This window comes from Dipodomys ordii, unplaced genomic scaffold (assembly GCF_000151885.1).
Source record: "Dipodomys ordii isolate 6190 unplaced genomic scaffold, Dord_2.0 Scaffold67, whole genome shotgun sequence".
Classification (NCBI taxonomy): Eukaryota; Metazoa; Chordata; class Mammalia; order Rodentia; family Heteromyidae; genus Dipodomys; species Dipodomys ordii.
The window spans coordinates 2,203,385-2,220,126 of NW_012267283.1; the positions used below are offsets into that span (position 1 = coordinate 2,203,385).

General features: G+C 43.4%; 1 protein-coding gene across 2 annotated transcripts in view; it reads right to left on the bottom strand.

Annotated features, from left to right (window-relative positions):
- Positions 1 to 16,742, bottom strand: part of Akap2 (A kinase (PRKA) anchor protein 2) — a 244,840-nt gene that overhangs the window by 194,693 nt on the left and 33,405 nt on the right. For both annotated transcript variants that reach the window (XM_013023286.1, XM_013023287.1), the window contains exons 3-4: positions 12,160 to 12,274; positions 10,642 to 10,663 (exon numbers count right to left, since the gene is read on the bottom strand). In XM_013023286.1, coding sequence (XP_012878740.1) covers positions 10,642 to 10,663; positions 12,160 to 12,274 — 137 coding nt within the window. The remainder of the gene's footprint in view (positions 1 to 10,641; positions 10,664 to 12,159; positions 12,275 to 16,742) is intronic.

The following is a 16,742-nucleotide window of genomic DNA, read 5'->3' on the forward strand; positions in this document are numbered from 1 at the left end:
GCATGCAAGGCAAGCGCTCTACCACTGAGCCATCTTCCCAGCCCCTGCATCTGTACAATTTTTAAACCTCTTATGTTTTCTGGTGCCCAAAACCTCTTTCTTCTTGTATGATTTCATCTTCAACCACCAAGAACAGTCCAGTTCTCCTTTGACATCAAGCTTCACTCAGGCCGACCTAGCTAGAGGAACCTGAAGACTCTGCTTGGGAGGGACAAATGGAACTCATACTTTTGCTCATCTTATAAGAAAATAAAAAATAGGGGCTTTCTTCTTTTTTCTGAAAATGATTTTAAGCGAGTTTCATTATGTTACTTTCATACACATATATAATATATGTTTACCAGTGTTCAGACTCTCTTTATCTTTCTCCCCTCTTGTTGGTCTCCTTCAAAGAGGGGGCCTTTCTGGAGTGCCCCTCAAAGAGCCAAAGAGCCTCTGCAGGAGCTCCATGATCCTAAGCAAAAGTACATGAAGAAAACATCTCCAAAATCTCCAAGAGGAACCATCTGGAGAAGGGGACCAAAGGACACCAGGCAGTTCAATGGAAGTTTCGTTGCTAGACTGACTGGAGTTTGGAAATGTGTTTTTATTAAATGATACATTTAATAGCCGACTTGTACACATTCCACACTGACATCAGTAAGAGCAGAGTAGATAAAACATTCCTTCTAGTAACCTAGTGGGACAGTTGAGTGACATATTCATTTTATTAATGAAGAATAAATAACCGATGACTGCTGTGGTGGGTGCTTTTCACGGCTACCCTCCGCTTTCCTCGGTGTGGTTCTAATGCCCTTGTAGGTCTTTGATCGGGGGGGGGGGGACCCTATTGAAGGAGTAAAGCGCTTCAGTGGGGTTGATATTTCTAGCATATAGGTTCTAAAAACAGTCAAGTGTGGAGAAGAGTGTAATGCCCTTGGAGAAGATACCTGCCAAAAAGCAAAGGTGTGAGTTTCAAGAAGAGAAGTTGCTGTGGCCCCAGAGCTCTGGAGTTCAGAGGGATAGTTCTCAGGGGAAGTTAGGACCCGCCCTCATATACCCTCCTTTGTACCCTGTTATTTCTCTTTTTTTTGTGGGTCCGGTTGTGGGGCCTGAACTCTGGGCCTGGGCACTGTCCCTCAGCTCTTCAGCTCAAGGCTAGCGCTCTACCACTTGAGCCACAGCGCCATTTCCGGCTTTTTTCTTTTTGCATATGTGGTGCTGAGGAATCGAACCCAGGACCTCATGCATGCAAGGCAAATGCTCTACCACTGAGCCACCTTCCCAGCTCCTGTACCCTGTTATTTCTACCTTTTGCAAACGGAAAGCAACTGTTAGGGCTGTGAGTCGTCAACAGAAGAGGAAGCAGGATACAGTTAAGGAAGAGAACAATGGGCATGATTGCATTTCAGAATCAGTCCAAGAACATACAAAACAAGACTGCATCCCAGACGACGGATGATAAATTCCATCACTGTTAATTCTGTCACTTGACATAGGCTTTTCCTTCGACTTTCTGTGGGCATGAGAAGAGGACCAGGGCCCATATAAAGTGCTTTTCTGGCCTAGATCCTACCCAGGTCACACCCCATTTCCGGGTATCATATGTACGGCTTTAGTATTTTGTAGTGATATGAACATCTTGTATAGTTCATGAGTCAGTGGTGTGTGAAGAATAGCAGAAGAGTGGTAGCCATGCAGATCATGACTGTCACCCATTAAGGAAGAAGCTTAGCTAGAATCATCCAGTAAGGAATCTCCAGTAGCTGGCACTACAACCTGCTACCCGATGGACAAACAATGTGAATGCTTATTGAATAAAACCACACACACGTGTAGTCTTGTCCCACTGATCGTAAGATAATGTGTGTGTGTGTGTGTGTGTGTGTGTGTGTATGGTCAAGCTGCTCTTAATGTTGGACATGTAAAATTGCTTGTTCTGATATAAACAATAAAAATGAGGAAATTCAGAGTGGATTCTCCCTTTCATGTGGAAAGCCAGTGATTAAAATTTCATTGAATACCTTAGTATATCACAGCAGCATGGTAGGATGCCTCTAGCTTCGAATAACTTCTCATACATATGATAAGGAGCTAGAAGAGAGGTGTTCAAAGGTTCTCAGTACAAGAAAATGACAGAGATGTAAGCACTAATTATCTTGATGTCATCAGTACACATTGTATCCATATATTGAATTATCACATTACACCCCATGAAGATACATAATTATCGTGTATCAATTAAAAATCCTATTACTAAAAGTAACTAGCTAAATAAAAGTTACACGATCCTTTATGTAGCAAGGAGAAGGCACAGAATAGGCTCTTATTCACAGGGCTCACAAGGATCCCATATCATCATCAAGAACACGAGCCTGGATTTCAAACCTCCAGGTCTGTAAAATAATACAATTTCATTGTTTAAAAAAAGTTGGTGAATCCATGATGCTGGTGAATAACAAAAACAAAACCCAGCTTCTCATATCTGATTTTGCTTCAATCCTTCTTTGGTCATAAAAAATAGCTGCCAGACTGAAAAGTGCCAGAAAGAATATCCCTGGGAAATGAGTGAAATTCTGATGAGTAGAGAACACTAGAAGGTCACCAAGTGCCCATGACTAAGAAGACTCTAACTGCTTTGGGCTCAGGGTCCCAGTTCCTTTATTGTTGGTTGTATTTCAAGAGTTTGGGTGCCAGGAAAGGTGCTACAGACTGACTACTCAAAGTTCTGCTTTTAAAAATAAAAACGAGAAGTTGAGTGCTGGTGGCTGACTCCTGTAATCCTTGTTGCTCAAGAGGATGAGATCTGAGGATGGTGGTTTGAAGCCAGCCCAGGCAGAAAATCCGTGAGAATCTGACCTCCAATAAACTACCAGAAAACCAGAAACAGGACCATGGCTCAAGTGGTAGAGTACTAGCCTTGGGCAAAAGTTCAGGAATAGCACCCAGACCCTGAGTTCAAGTCCCAGGACCAGCACAAAAAGAAAAATAATAAAAATGAGGGCCAAGTGCCAGTGGCTAATGCCTGTAATCTTAGCTACTTGGGAGGCTGAGATCTGAGGATCGTGGTTCAAGGCCAGCCTGGTCAGAAAAGTCCATTAGACTCTTCTCTCTAAGGAGCTAAGGCTCAAAGTGGTAAAGCGCTAGCCTTAAGCACAAAAAGCCCAGGGACAACACCCAGGCCCTGAGTTCAAGCCCCAGGACTGGCACAAAAATTAAATTAAACATCCCCCAAACAAGGAAGAATTTCTAAACTCCACAGAAGGAGTGTGGCAGCCTGGGCTGCTAAATTCTAGAATTAAGTTTCAAAGAGACTACCTGGTACTGGTATGGGATAATCAGACAGAAACAATACAGATGAATCTCATTTTCATTGCCGTTCAAGATTTGCCTAATCTCTAGAAAGATTAGTATGTAGTATGTCTAGATCATCACAAAGACCTTGTATTCCCATGAAAGTGAGAGAAAAATATGCTTTAGTGGTGAGGGCAATCACCAGAACCCATTACTGGTTGAGTGATCATGTCCTGTAAGTGTTGACTTACAGCTATCTAGCGCCACGAGACACTACCTTTGGTTCCAACATGTAATATTTCTATCAGTGAAGGGGTGAAAAACAATGACTACTCTTTAGATGTGAGATGGCATTCACACCCTTGCTTCCAATGGAATCAGATGTAGAAATACAATATGTAAACACAGGATGGGGAGGTGGGGGGACTGCTCTTTGAAATGGGAGACAACACCAGAGCTCAGTGCCTCAAATGCTATGTCCTCACTTCCTTCCCATCTTCCCTACCTGGTATGGAGACCGCCAATGCTCCGGAGAGACAATCCAATGAGAATAGATCAGTCATCTCAAGTTGACAAAAGGCAGAAAGGTGCATACCTCACTCTTATGTTTGTCTTTTGGTTCAGAAATAAAAGAATTTTGTAGGTTGTGTTTGTGTGTGTGAACGGGTGAAAAAGTACTGGAACAATTGGTGGGACAGACTGCGTGTTTCCACTGGGAGTATTCAGATACCATGCTTGGCTTGGGACAGATGCTGAGGCTGAGCAGGAGCAACTGTACCACCAAAGCTGAGGTTCTACTGTAGAAATGGAAACTAAAGGCCACAGGACCCGTGGGGTCAGCTACATGCCTATGGTGTCATGTACTATTTTTCTTTAGAGGGGTGTGATTGGTTTGCCTCAGAGTACACTGGATGGCTCTGAGCACCACCTTTTAGGAAGAATAGAGACAAAGTGGGGAGTGATACAGAGTGTCTCAAAGCTATCCCATCAACCTAGGATAAGCACAAGAGGCTGGGCACTGCTTAGCCTTAGGGGGAAAGTAAGGATCTAGGAAGATAAGCTCACAACAGACTTGTTCTGAGCAGTTCCAGGAGCAGGATAAGTACCAGCAGGTGGAAGATGGGGACAGACAAATAATATCTCCATCAGGAAGTATATTTCAACAGCTGGAACCAACTCTCAGAGTAGGCAGTCTGAAAGGAGGTTGAGATTTGTCACAGAGGCATGACTATAATGTGTGACAGCGAAAGCAGGGCTTCTGTGTTTAGATAAGGGATTGGAATAGGCTTCCTGCTTCTGAAAAGCAATGATTCTATATAAGTCCATTGATATAGAATCTAAGCCTTTAAAACACCAAGCCACCAGAATGTCTGTCATTATAGTGCCATACAAACAGTCCTCAGGTTGTGTAAATTTCCCAAACGACATTCCTAAAGCAAGATGGATTACGTCCAAGAGAATCCTAATGATAAGTGCCATTGGTGGGTATGCTACACACATTCTAGTCACTATTAGCCATGGTTGATAATGAATCTGAACTCCCCATTCCAAAAGGCAGCCTAGACAAAGGAGTTAACACATGAAATCTGATTTCTCGCATAACTTTGCTTGCATGTATTTCCACAGTAGATGCACATATGCAAATAACAAATAAAAGTAGAAAAAATATATGTAAATGAGATTCCGATCACATTACACTTTAAAAATGCATTTGCTGTTTGGTTCTCTATTCATCTGCAGCATCTTCAAATATAAAGGGTGAGGATGTAGTAGTATATGGAATCTCCCTTACACAGCACTGATCATATCAATATATCCTCTTGAAGTTTACATTCCTTGAGGATCAGTGCTGCTCAAATTCCTTTCCTAGATTTTAAGATTAATTCACATACCCTGTCCTTCCCCATCCACAGGCTGACTTCTTAATGAGATCACGTCACATGTCCTTTGAGGTACAAGAACTTGTGGAGAGGAGCTGGGAAGCTGCTTACCCACAACTACCAAGTCATCAGCACCCAAGTCTCTAGTTAAACAAGTGGGAAGGTTTGTAAGTTCCATTGCTGATACCCAAGTTGACTTCATAAGTATATCTTGGCGCACTCATAAAGACCCCCTGGTTGGGCATTGGTGGATCACGCCTGTAATCCTAGCTACTCAGGAGGCTGAGATTTGAGGATCGAGGTTCAAAGCCAGCACAGGCAGGAAAGCCCGTGAGACTCTGATCTCCAATAAATCACCAGAAAACCAGAGGTGGCGCGGTGGTTCACTATGAGCTGAAGGGCTGAGGGAAAGCGCACAGGCCCAGATTTCAAGCCCCACGACTTACCCAGAAAACCAAACCAAACAAAAACAAAAAAGGCCCCCTAGTATAAATGACTGCCAGTATGTGGAGTATGTGGGTCCTTTGTAGTACAGCTTTGGTTTATAGGTTTATAGTTCCTTCATTCTATATCTAACTATCCTGGAATATACAGATCCAGCCCAGGTCTGGCCAGATACTACTGCCAGTTCTGTTCATCCCTAGAATTCTGTGAGTTTGTATGTGAGTCTGTGAGTCTCTAATGCTAAGATATAGACATGTACATTTAATCTGTGAACATGACAGATATGATAGCTGTGTTGATTTTCCTTTACTCTAATATTAAAATAAGGAGGGATTTATTTCCCTCATAAAAATATTCAGGTTGACCTATAGGAAAGATTTCTACTGACACAAATGTTAATAATTTTTCAATTGTATACATGTCATTACTCAATTTGTTTTAAACAAAAACTTACCTAGAGCAGATAGTGCAAAACTTAACTGTGCAATTTTAGGAGATTCCAGTTGTATGTGTGTATGTTTGTGGGGTTTTTTCTATTTAAACCCTGATTCTCAGTGTATTTCTGGTACAGAGACTTATTGCTTGTATCCTTCTGATTTCAGAAGCACATATCTGTGCATGGCTGCCTGGCTGCCTTTGAATTCTATCTTCATAAATGTATTATTTTTAAGGATCCATCGTCAGGAAAATTAGCAAGAAACAAATAGTCTTTCATTTGCTACTAACCCTTCCCCTCCAATATACCACAGAAACTAAGAAGCAATTTCAAGATTGAGGAGACTTGGAAATATATATCCATAATATACAAACAATTCCCAAAGGATTCTTGCAATGAACTCATATGTTTGAAAATCTTCTCCACCCAGCTTCTGTCTCATTAGCTTCAATTTGTGCAACTCCAATAAGGAAAATACAAGGCACAGTGCAGATTAAGAGTAAACACAGCTACAAAGACCAGAATCACAATCACAAGAGTCTCCTGAAGCTGGAAGTAAAAGACTTGATTATTTCCTCAAAATTCCCTTCTCTTTGGTCTTCAGTGAGATCCAGGGCTAGTGCCAACCTTGTGTGGCTTCTGTACACGCTGTATCTGAGGTCGGGCTTAGGAAGGAGAGGGCTCCAGAGATAAGAATATCAGAGCACTCATGTCATTAATCAAGCTCAGAGAAAGCCCCTTGGATAGTCCTGGTCTCAAAACCAAAGTGTTCCCCAGGACTTACCAGCCGCTCTGCTGGTCCCCTCCTTCTCAAGCGACATTTCTACTGTTGGTGAATAGAGGATTGACAGGTCGTGGAGCTGGGAGGAAGTGTAATTTAGTATATCTGGTAGCAGAGAACAGGGAGTACAATTGGGCTCAGTGTTAGGAGACCCAATGGGTTGACAGTCGAGACAGCAGCTTGTCTTCCCTACACAATGGACTGCTGAGGTGGCTGCTGAACAGGAGGATCACAGTTAACAAAGCCCAGCATTTGCCCAGTGACTCGTATTCAGCAGAGTAGCTGAGGCAGGAGGGATCCTGGCCAGAGAGCTCAAGCCTCAGAACTGCTCTGGGTATGGGAAGAGTCATCAGAATGTTCTAGAGTCTAGGACAATGAGTTCAGAGGGTGGAGAGAAGAAGGAGACGTGACAATAAGAGGCTTTAACAACTTGAGATTGACCAAACATGGAACAACATATTAAAAATTGTGTAATAGTACAGTTGAATTGGAAATGGAGCTGGATGTGCCTACGCATTCAAAAGACCAAGTTTATTCACATTGAAACAAACTCCAGAATTTACTCCATGAGTTCAACACTTCAGGCTAGGTTTCAGACAGAAACACTACTCAGTGAACTCACCATTTGCTGACCGATAGCAACAGGAAGTGTTGCTGTGCAAAGGAGGGAGGCCTTCCGCTTTGCACAAACATTAGCAGGCATACTACACTATCAGAAGAGAAAAGGAAACCCTGGAGTAAGTCAAGAAGAATCTGGGCATCTTCCATGGAGAAGTGGGAAAGTGAAGTAGGAAGATTCTGGAGAGCTGGGCTCCATATATCACAACCAAGTCAAAGAATCCCGGAACTCATCAGTGATGACATCTAACTGTGCACAGCGTATCTTCCAGCATGCCCCCAGTGGAACCCGTATCATTGTTCACCGGCTTCTCTTACACTACAACGCTGGGCTCACTGGCTACAAGTGATGCTCATGGCGCTCTTAACTCCTCCTTTTCCTCCTCCCAGCACCCACCAGTTCTGTAGCCTCTGCTTCCTCCATATCTCCATACCTGTCTCCCCTTTTTTTTTTACTCCTGTTGATACTGCTGTAGCAGTGGCAGTTTTCTCTCTTTCTTTTTTCTAATTTCCTGTTGAAGAGGACTATAAATAGATGCTCTGCACCAACCAGATCATTCACCAATTCACCTGAGCCTAAGCCATCGGAATATACTGATAGCAGGTCACTATATTCTTAGAGAAAAGGTAGAGTTCCTTTAAGAGAATGAACTTTTCCACATCAACCATTTGGGAAGAATGAATAGGGTCTAAGGATTTGGCAAGCAGATCTTGGGTTGGAAAACATTTCAGGCTACTTTCACTCTCTCAGTATTTATGTCCTTAGTTTGAATCCTGGACATGGTTGAAGGGCATATTGCTATAAGAAATGAAGCCAGACCTTTGAAATGATGGTGAGTTGGAAGACGACTGCAAAAAAGCCTTTGAAGACCCTTGCAGATGGGTTTGGATTTGAATCAAGAGCTCTGAGAATAGCCACATGTCTGAAGTTGAAAATTACCTTCTATGTTGTTGAATTGACCTTCCATTGACTCCTGAACTTAGATTGCAGACATGCATCTACTCTCACGTGGGGAGCTACGGAAGGATGTGTCTCAAATCAAACAAGGCAGAACGAGCGAGAGCACAGTCTGAGGGAGGCCAGTCTTGAAAGGTAGAGGCAGTTTGGTGACAGCAGTCCATAGGAAGACAAAGCAATAATCTGGGACTAGAAGGATAATTTCCAAAAATCTGTGGTGTCGGAGAATCTGCCTTTCTGCATTCAGGCAAGATGGAAGCTCAAGCCATGAAGATCAAGTAAGAGCTCATAGTCTAGTCTCTTGCATGTCTGGTAAGTTCTATGCATAATAGAATCACTGGAGGTCACAGATAGCAAGAGCCACAGATAGATTCAGCACCTAAAAGCACTTGTGATTTAGGACTTATGTCTCAGTCTCTTCTGGGTGACAGTTTCCAGACAGTTTCCAGACAGATGAGAAGGTGATACAGGTGCCCCGCCCCAGCACTTACTGCCTACAAGCTCCTTGGAGGGCTGGGCTATCTGTCCTCTGCTAAGAGATAAGCGAATGGAGAGTGGCACAAAAATGGCCAGGGAATCTTCCTCAATACATCGTTAGGGAGTGGTCCAAAGTCCAGCATGAGGGATAACAACATGATAGACCAACATGAGGGATAACAAGCAGCACTTCCAAACCTTCTTGTCTCCTCCTACATGGGCGGTGCTTGGTTGATTATCGGTAGCATCTACACAGTGAGAGCAATCTAAGTCAGACCTAGATGGTGTAATCAGAAATGTCTCAGAAACTGAGATTTCCCGAGCCATTATTGTTCTATATGAATTTCTTGTTAATGCTTAGTAGCAACCGTTGATAGATTCTAAGAGAGTTTGACAGCACTAAGCTTTTGAAACAAAGAATGAAAAAAATAGCCTAGAATCTTTCAAGTAGGATGTGCTTCTTACCCTCAGGCTATTTCATTACCCTCATTGCATTCTTGGAAGCATGTGTTCTATTCTCTCCTTCAGATGCTTCTCTTTCCCAGTTGGTGTACTGTGGTAAGAACCACAGGTGGCAGGAATCAAAAGCCAGCGTGGCAGGTGAGACCAGGAAAACCCCTTTTTGGGCTCCCTAAGAATTTCACATCCTCCCAAACACGGAAGATGGAGTCAGGGGCAACTTTCTTCCCTATCAGTGATGATTAAGATGCTTCAACCTCTATGAATGCTTAGGAATCAGGGGAAAACAGTGAGAAGGCAAAATGACAGTTCAGGGTGCAAACGATGAGGGCTGGTGGTGAGAGTGTATAATGTACTTTCCATTCTGCTTGTTATGTCAGACTACGACCCCACACCCCCAACTCAGTGGAAATTCAGGTCCCTTCTCTCTCCTAGTTATCAGAAAGAAGTCCAGGCAAGGTCTTGGTGTGCAAAGGAGAGAGAGAGAGAGAGAAAGAGAGAGAGAGAGAGAGAGAGAGAGAGAGAACCATACGGAATGTGACAATATGATCTCTTCAGTATGTGGGGTGCATGTGGGTCAGTATCCCATCCCCAGTACAACCCAGTGGTGCATTCCTGCTGACCAGGTGGACACATGTTCTCTTCATACAACACCCCAATACCCCAAGGTGACCCCCTTAGTTCATGTTCCACCCTCAAAATTCAAAACAAGTGTCTCCTCTACAAGTCTCATCTTCTTCTATCACTTGTTTTTCTTGTAGCAAGAACTGTCATAGATTCTCTTCCCCCAGGTCAAAAAAATTCCAGTGTCCGAAAGAAGAAAGACAGGAAGGAAGAAGGAAAGAGGAAGGGAAGAAGAAGGGAAGGGAGAAAGGAGGGAAATAGGGATAGAAGGAAGGGATGAAGTGGAAGAGAGAAAGAAAAAGGAAAACACCAGAGGCCTTAGAAGAATGTCCTAAACACTGAATGATCTGATGTGTGGTGCAATCTAGTCACCAGGACAACCCAGCTCCTTTCTGCAAGGTGCCTGATTCCAATCTGGTCATGACCTCAGCACAGATCTTTGCTGAGCTGCTTTCAAGAAAGGCCCAGGCAGTGAGCCTTCAAGAACTAATGGAAGGAGCAAGTCAATAAACAGTTGTGGCAGTGAGGCCAGGAATGTGGGCCTCCTGGGCCTTGCCATGCTGCCCCATGCCTACAATTCCCTTACCAAGTCATATGTCATGTCTCTTGGTAAGCCTATGTGAATGAGACCCGCTAAGCAGACAAGATCAAGAGGAAAATATCCATCATAGATGGGGCGGAGCGCACTTACCTCCATCCGCAGTGGAGAAGCTCTGTGGAAAGAAAAGCAGGGCAGAGCATTACTGCACAGGTGGAACACAATCAATCCCTCACCCATTTAACTGCCCTTCCCTCAGGCCCAGGCCTCACATTGAACTGTGCTGGAAAAGCCCCATACTCAGTTGTCTTCTAGGAAATTCGATTGGGACCCACAAATTTAGAGAAACAGTTAAGTATTTACCGTTCCCATTTTTTACCGAATTTCAATTTATTGAGAGATGCATTGGAATGACCCAGGAAATAGCCGTGTTTATGTTAGAGAAGTGATCCTAGGAAAATCCCCTCTTACAATTTCACTAGGCTGGCTGTGAACTCAGCTGTCCCTTAGCTTTTTCACTCAAGGCTGGCTTTCTGACCCTTGGGTCATGCCTTCGATTCTGGCTGTCTTCTGATTAATTGAAGGTAAGAATCTCATGTGCTTTCTTTTGCCCGGTCTGGCTTCCCTCGAAACTCAGACCTCAGCCTCCTGATGGACAGTGTTTGTATCACTGGGGTACTAAGGAGACAGGGGACTTACAGATTCCCTGCTCCTTACTGTGTAGTATCACTCATTTTTCAGGTAGCAAAATCCTTGTCTTCACATTCTTTCTACTTAGAATTTGTGTCCTTTTGATACAGTGTCAACTCTGGCCATTTATAAAGGAAAGACTCACAAAGCTAAGTATAATTAAAGCCACTGGGAATGTGCTTCATGTTTAATAGAAATTGGGCTAAAAATTCTTCAATCCAACAGAAGACCTTCCATGAGGCAGGGGGATATGTACAGCAGGTAAATGGGATTTATTTAATGAGTCTTTTTGTTTTTCCCCCTAGTCCTGGGGCTTGAACTGTGGGCCTAAGCACTGTGCCTGAGCTTCTTTTGCTCAAGGTGAGCCCTCCACCACTTGGGCCACAGTGCCACTTCTGGCTTTTTTGAGTAATTTATTGGAGGTAAAAGTCTTACAGTGTTTCCTGCCTGGGCTGGCTTGGAACCGTGATCCTCAGCTCTCAGCCTCCTAAGTAGCTAGGATCACAGACATGAGCCACCAGCACCTAGCTGGTAAGTCTTCTTGATGTCTCCCAGTAGATCAGGTGGCCCCCCCCACAAAGACAAGACCTCCCTAAGGACAGGTATGGCAGCACACCTATGTAGAAAGTAGAGGGAGGAGGATTGTTATCCAAAGCTAGCCACAGGCCACACTAGAAGACTCTATCTGAAAAATAACTAAAGTTAGAAAAGGGTTTGGAAATGTGGCTCTTGTGGTAGAGTGCCTGCTGGGCAAGGGGGCTTTGAGTTCAAACTCCAGTACCACAAAAAAGAAGAAGAAGAAGAAGAGAAAACAAGAAAGAACAGACAGGTTACTCTTGGTTTCAGGGCTAGCAAGCGGGCCTCATATGCCTGCCCTCATTTCACAGAGTATGTAGTTCAGACTAGCCTCCAGCTGGCATCATTTTTCTGAGGCTTGCTCCTTGGGTGTGACTTAAGAGAAATTCTACTTGGTTTATTCACCTTCTGCAAGTCCTTGAAGGATTTCTCAGTCTCCTTTAGTTTCTCTAGGATGATTTGTTCTTTGGCTGATATCTGGGACTCTTCACATTCAAGCGTTTGTATTTCCTGCTCCAGCCTGAAAGATACACAAACAAAAGACAAGTTGTTTTACTATTCTGCAAAATTGCAGCTCCTTCCCGATGGGGAAGTTTACTTTCCTAGTAGTCTCAGTTTTACATTATGCTCAGGAACCAGGCCAATTTTACATTACAGAGCATCCTTTATATCTGTCTTTGTTGTCTGGTGGATATTGGTCTAAGAAAAACAGCCCAGGGCTACCTCTGCTAGTTCATGGCTATTATTCTCAAATACGTTTTGGTGTTCCCCCTCCAGCACTACTTATGTGACATTTCTTATTTAGAGTTAGATTATATTTATACAACACAAGGATATACCATGGGGAGGAAAAACTTCACATTCTCCTAGCAATCTCAGAATAATTGCTCTTCTCTAGGATGGCCACAGGGAAGAAAGTCTTGCTGAAAGGAAAGATACTGCTAAGAAATCTAGGGAGCCGACTATTTCTCCTGGCTTCTTCAGCCAAAAAAGAAGGGAGGTGGCAGAGACAGAGGCAACTGCCTGAGCACTTCTAGAACTTTCCTCAATATTTATAGCCATTGCACATAGTTTTAGAAAAGGAAGTTTCAATACTTTTAGGAGATTTCAATAATATTCCAGAAGAGTCAGGCATGGTGGTGAATGAATGCCCGTAATTGCAGCATTTGGAAGGCTGAGGAAGGTAAATTTGAGCCTGGCCTATGTAGTAGGTCCCGTTCTCAAAACATTTTTTAAAAAAGAAACAAAATAATGTACAAGAAGGGCAACTACAGCTATGACTTGGGGGCAGTCACAGCATCTGTATTCTTTTAGTGAAATAACAAAAATAGTAATTAGCTTTTATTAATCATTTACTCTATGCCCCGAAATGTTTGCATGGGCTATGATTATTATTTTTTTAACTTTTACCAATCAACCAACGAATAAGGAGTCTCCATTTTACAAATGGGATCACTCAGGCTTGACATAGTTAAGTAGCTAGTTTATTGTTGTACATTTGTCACACAAAGATGCATGCCAGGAGGCCTAACTCTGGTCCTTGCTTCTAACCATGGTGGCTAAACCCTGACCGTGTAGGACCTACAGTATCTCTCATTCCTTCCTTGTAAATATTCTCTACATTTATTGGCATACCAAGTTGGTGCTCTGATATAGCCGTTTCTTTACTGCTTTTGGAGAAACACCAGACTGCTGTGCCTTGAACTCGTTGGTTTGAATTTGTTTATTCATTCAGTCCCTCACTATTCATTTTCATTCAAAGCTAGTGCTCTACCAATTTGAGCCACGCCACCACTTCCGATTTTCTGGCAGTTAATTGGAGATGAGTCTTACAGACTTTCCTGCCCAGGCTGGATTCAAACCACTATCCTCAGATCTCAGCTTCCTGGGTAGCTAGGGTTACAGGTGTGAGCCTCAGGCGCTCAGCCTATTTTTGCTTCTGGTCCCTTTCTCCTGCTCATGCAGAAGGCTTTGCTGTAGTGCATGCCCGCAGGTACCAACCCAGGCCCTTGTTCTCCTCTCCTGTCTTCTAAGCCGCTCTTGGGAACTGGTTGCCAAGCCCTTGGATTTACATCTATGATGGAGAGTTCAGAGTCAATCTTCAGAGAGGTACTCACTAAGATATAGACTTGGATTTAAGGAGACACTGTGTCCCTTCAAAGACCTTTTTCAGTTCCTTCCTGGGTGCCAGGAAACTAAACATCGGGTGGATGAAACCTTACAGCAATTACTGATATTATAGAGTCAAATTCTATAGCCAAATACCTCCTCCAAATGGCCACAGCTTAGATGTATCATTTCACTCAGAGAAGAAAGTGGAAGTCCTAACAACTTGCAGGACCCCAAAGCACTCAGCCATCTTCCTAGACCTATCTAGCCTCCCTCCCCACCCTCCACCTCTCTTAGCTTGGGTATTTAGCTCATCCAAAGGTCTCCTCTCCTGTTTGTTCACTTGACCTAGTGTGCTCTCCCTTCTCCAGGAAACTCAGCCCAAACCCCAAACCATTCTTGGTCTCAGCTCAGATGCCTTCTGCTTCCTAAGGCTTTCAGAGATTCACTACCAGGAAATACTCTTTTCCCCCATCCCCCCTCCCACCCATGCATATGTGATAAGCAGAGAGCTCTTATCAAATCTGTTATATACCCCAGTATGGTTTTTAGTTTGTTTGTTTCCTGGGGGATATTTGGCAATGGTGAGTTATTCTGGCTGTCCATAACTCAAGGAGAGTATCACTGCTGCTCCTGACATCAAACAAATAGTGGTCAGGATGCTGTTAAACATCCTGCAATGAAATAGGACAATCCACACACACACACACACACACACACACACACACACACACACACACACACACACAAAAGAATTATTTTACTCTCAAATAACAACATACCGTATTAAGTCAGCAACTAGATTAAAAATTCATCAAGAGGATGGTAGGGGAAAAACAAAGGATGAGGCAAAAATGCTTGATAAGAAATGTACTCATTACCTTACTCATGTAACTGTAACCCCGCTGAACAGTATTTTCACAATAAAAAAACTTATTAAAAAATTCATCAAGAGGAGGACACAATGTTCAATAATCAGACGTTGAGTGAGTTTTTTTTTTTTAAAGCTGAAGTACATTGCACACAGAGCTGCACCAGTGAAGATGCGACTATCAGATCTCAGGAGTCTGAGATCGGAGAGAATTCTCAGCCAACACTGACTTGAGAGCCTGTGCGTGTGGAGGGCTGACAGACAAATACAATCCAGAGGCGAGAAGACCAAGCTACATACATCAAGATATAAACACAGGGAAAATAGAAAAGAAAACAACTTTCTCCCAAATGTTCAGCACAACTTTCTATGCACATCTATGTAAATAATTTGTGGGGCAGGGGCTGGGAAGGTCGCTCAGTGGTAGAGCACTTGCCTTGCATGCTTGAGGCCCTGGGTTCAATTCCTCAGTACCACATAAGAAAAAAGCTGGAAGTGGCGCTGTGGCTCAAGTGGTAGAGTGCTAGCCTTGAGCTGAAGAGCTGAGGGATAGCGTCTAGGCCCAGAGTTCAGGCCCCACGACCAGACCCCCCCCCAAAAAAAAGAAAAAAATAATTTGTGGGGGAGTTGAGGAGAGGAATGTGAATGTGGAACAAAGAAAACAGAGACAGCCAAGTGACTTGTATCTGAATCTGTTCAACGCCATGAAGGGCTTCTACAGAGATAGGATGATGTTACTGGCCACTGGGTTCTGAGCCCACTTCATTTCAATTTCAAAGGACAGGGAGCTTCGGCAGATGTTTAGGATATAACAGCAGACATTACTCTAAGAACTATTCCTGCTGCCCCCTTGCCCCTTGGGAATGGTACAGATTTTTTCTAACCTACTGATGTGGATCTTGACCACATGATTTGCTTTGCCCCCCTAGTGGTTGGGATATACTACCTCGTCCTTTAACTTTGTGACCTGTTTTAGCTAATGAGGTATCAGCAGACATGGCATAAGCATGGGTGGGCTTGTCCCCTTTCAGCTCTGCCTCTGCCAAGGGAAGAGCTTCTCTGGGTAACTGGTCCTTCGACCTGGTCCTCAGAAAGAACTCAGAGCCGACATGAGCTTAGCCCACAGTCACAACACTTGCCCAGTCAAAGCTACTCCTAAGGGGGCTGGGAAGGTGGCTCAGTGGTAGAGCGCTTGCCTCACATGCATGAGGCCCTGGGTTGGATACCTCAACACCACCTAAGTAGAAAATAGCCAGAAGTGGCACTGTGGCTCAAGAATGAGCTAAAGAGCTGAGGGACAGCGCCCAGGCCCAGAGTTCTGGCTCCACGACTGCCAAAAACAGCTACTCCTAAGTCAGAGCCCAGCCTACTCACAGAAGTGTCAGCAAAAAGAAATGACTTTTGGTTTAAGCCAGCCAATGAGTTTGAGGAGTTTGTTATCTAGCATTATTGTAGTAATAATTAACTGAGGCAAGGCAAACATATGTTTGTGGATTCATAATATTATACATGTATATTACTATGACATTCCAATTAAATGTAATATACACATATTTTTGCATATATGTATATATTATATGTACATTTATGTATCCAATAATATCTGCAGTTAAAAATTAGAAAGAATACTGGGAAGGGATGTGAAGGGTAAACAAAAGGACGAGGCTGCAATGCTTGGTAAGAAATGTACGCATTATCCTGCCCATGTAATTGTAACCCCTCTGTACAGTATCTTCACAAATAAAATAAAAAAAAGGAAAAAAAATTAGAAAGAATATAAGCTACCCTGTTCCTCCTTCCTCTAAGTCTCAGAGAAATCTGGAGGGAAGTTGAGTACTCTTTTATGAGGATTAAGTTTGAGGAACAAAAGAAAAATGTCACTGTGGGCTGGGAAGGTGGCTCAGTGGCAGATCATTTGCCTTGCATGCCTGAGGCCCTGGGTTCGATTCCTCAGCACCACATAAGCAAAAAGAAAAAAAAGCCGGAAGTGGTGCTGTGGCTCAAGTGG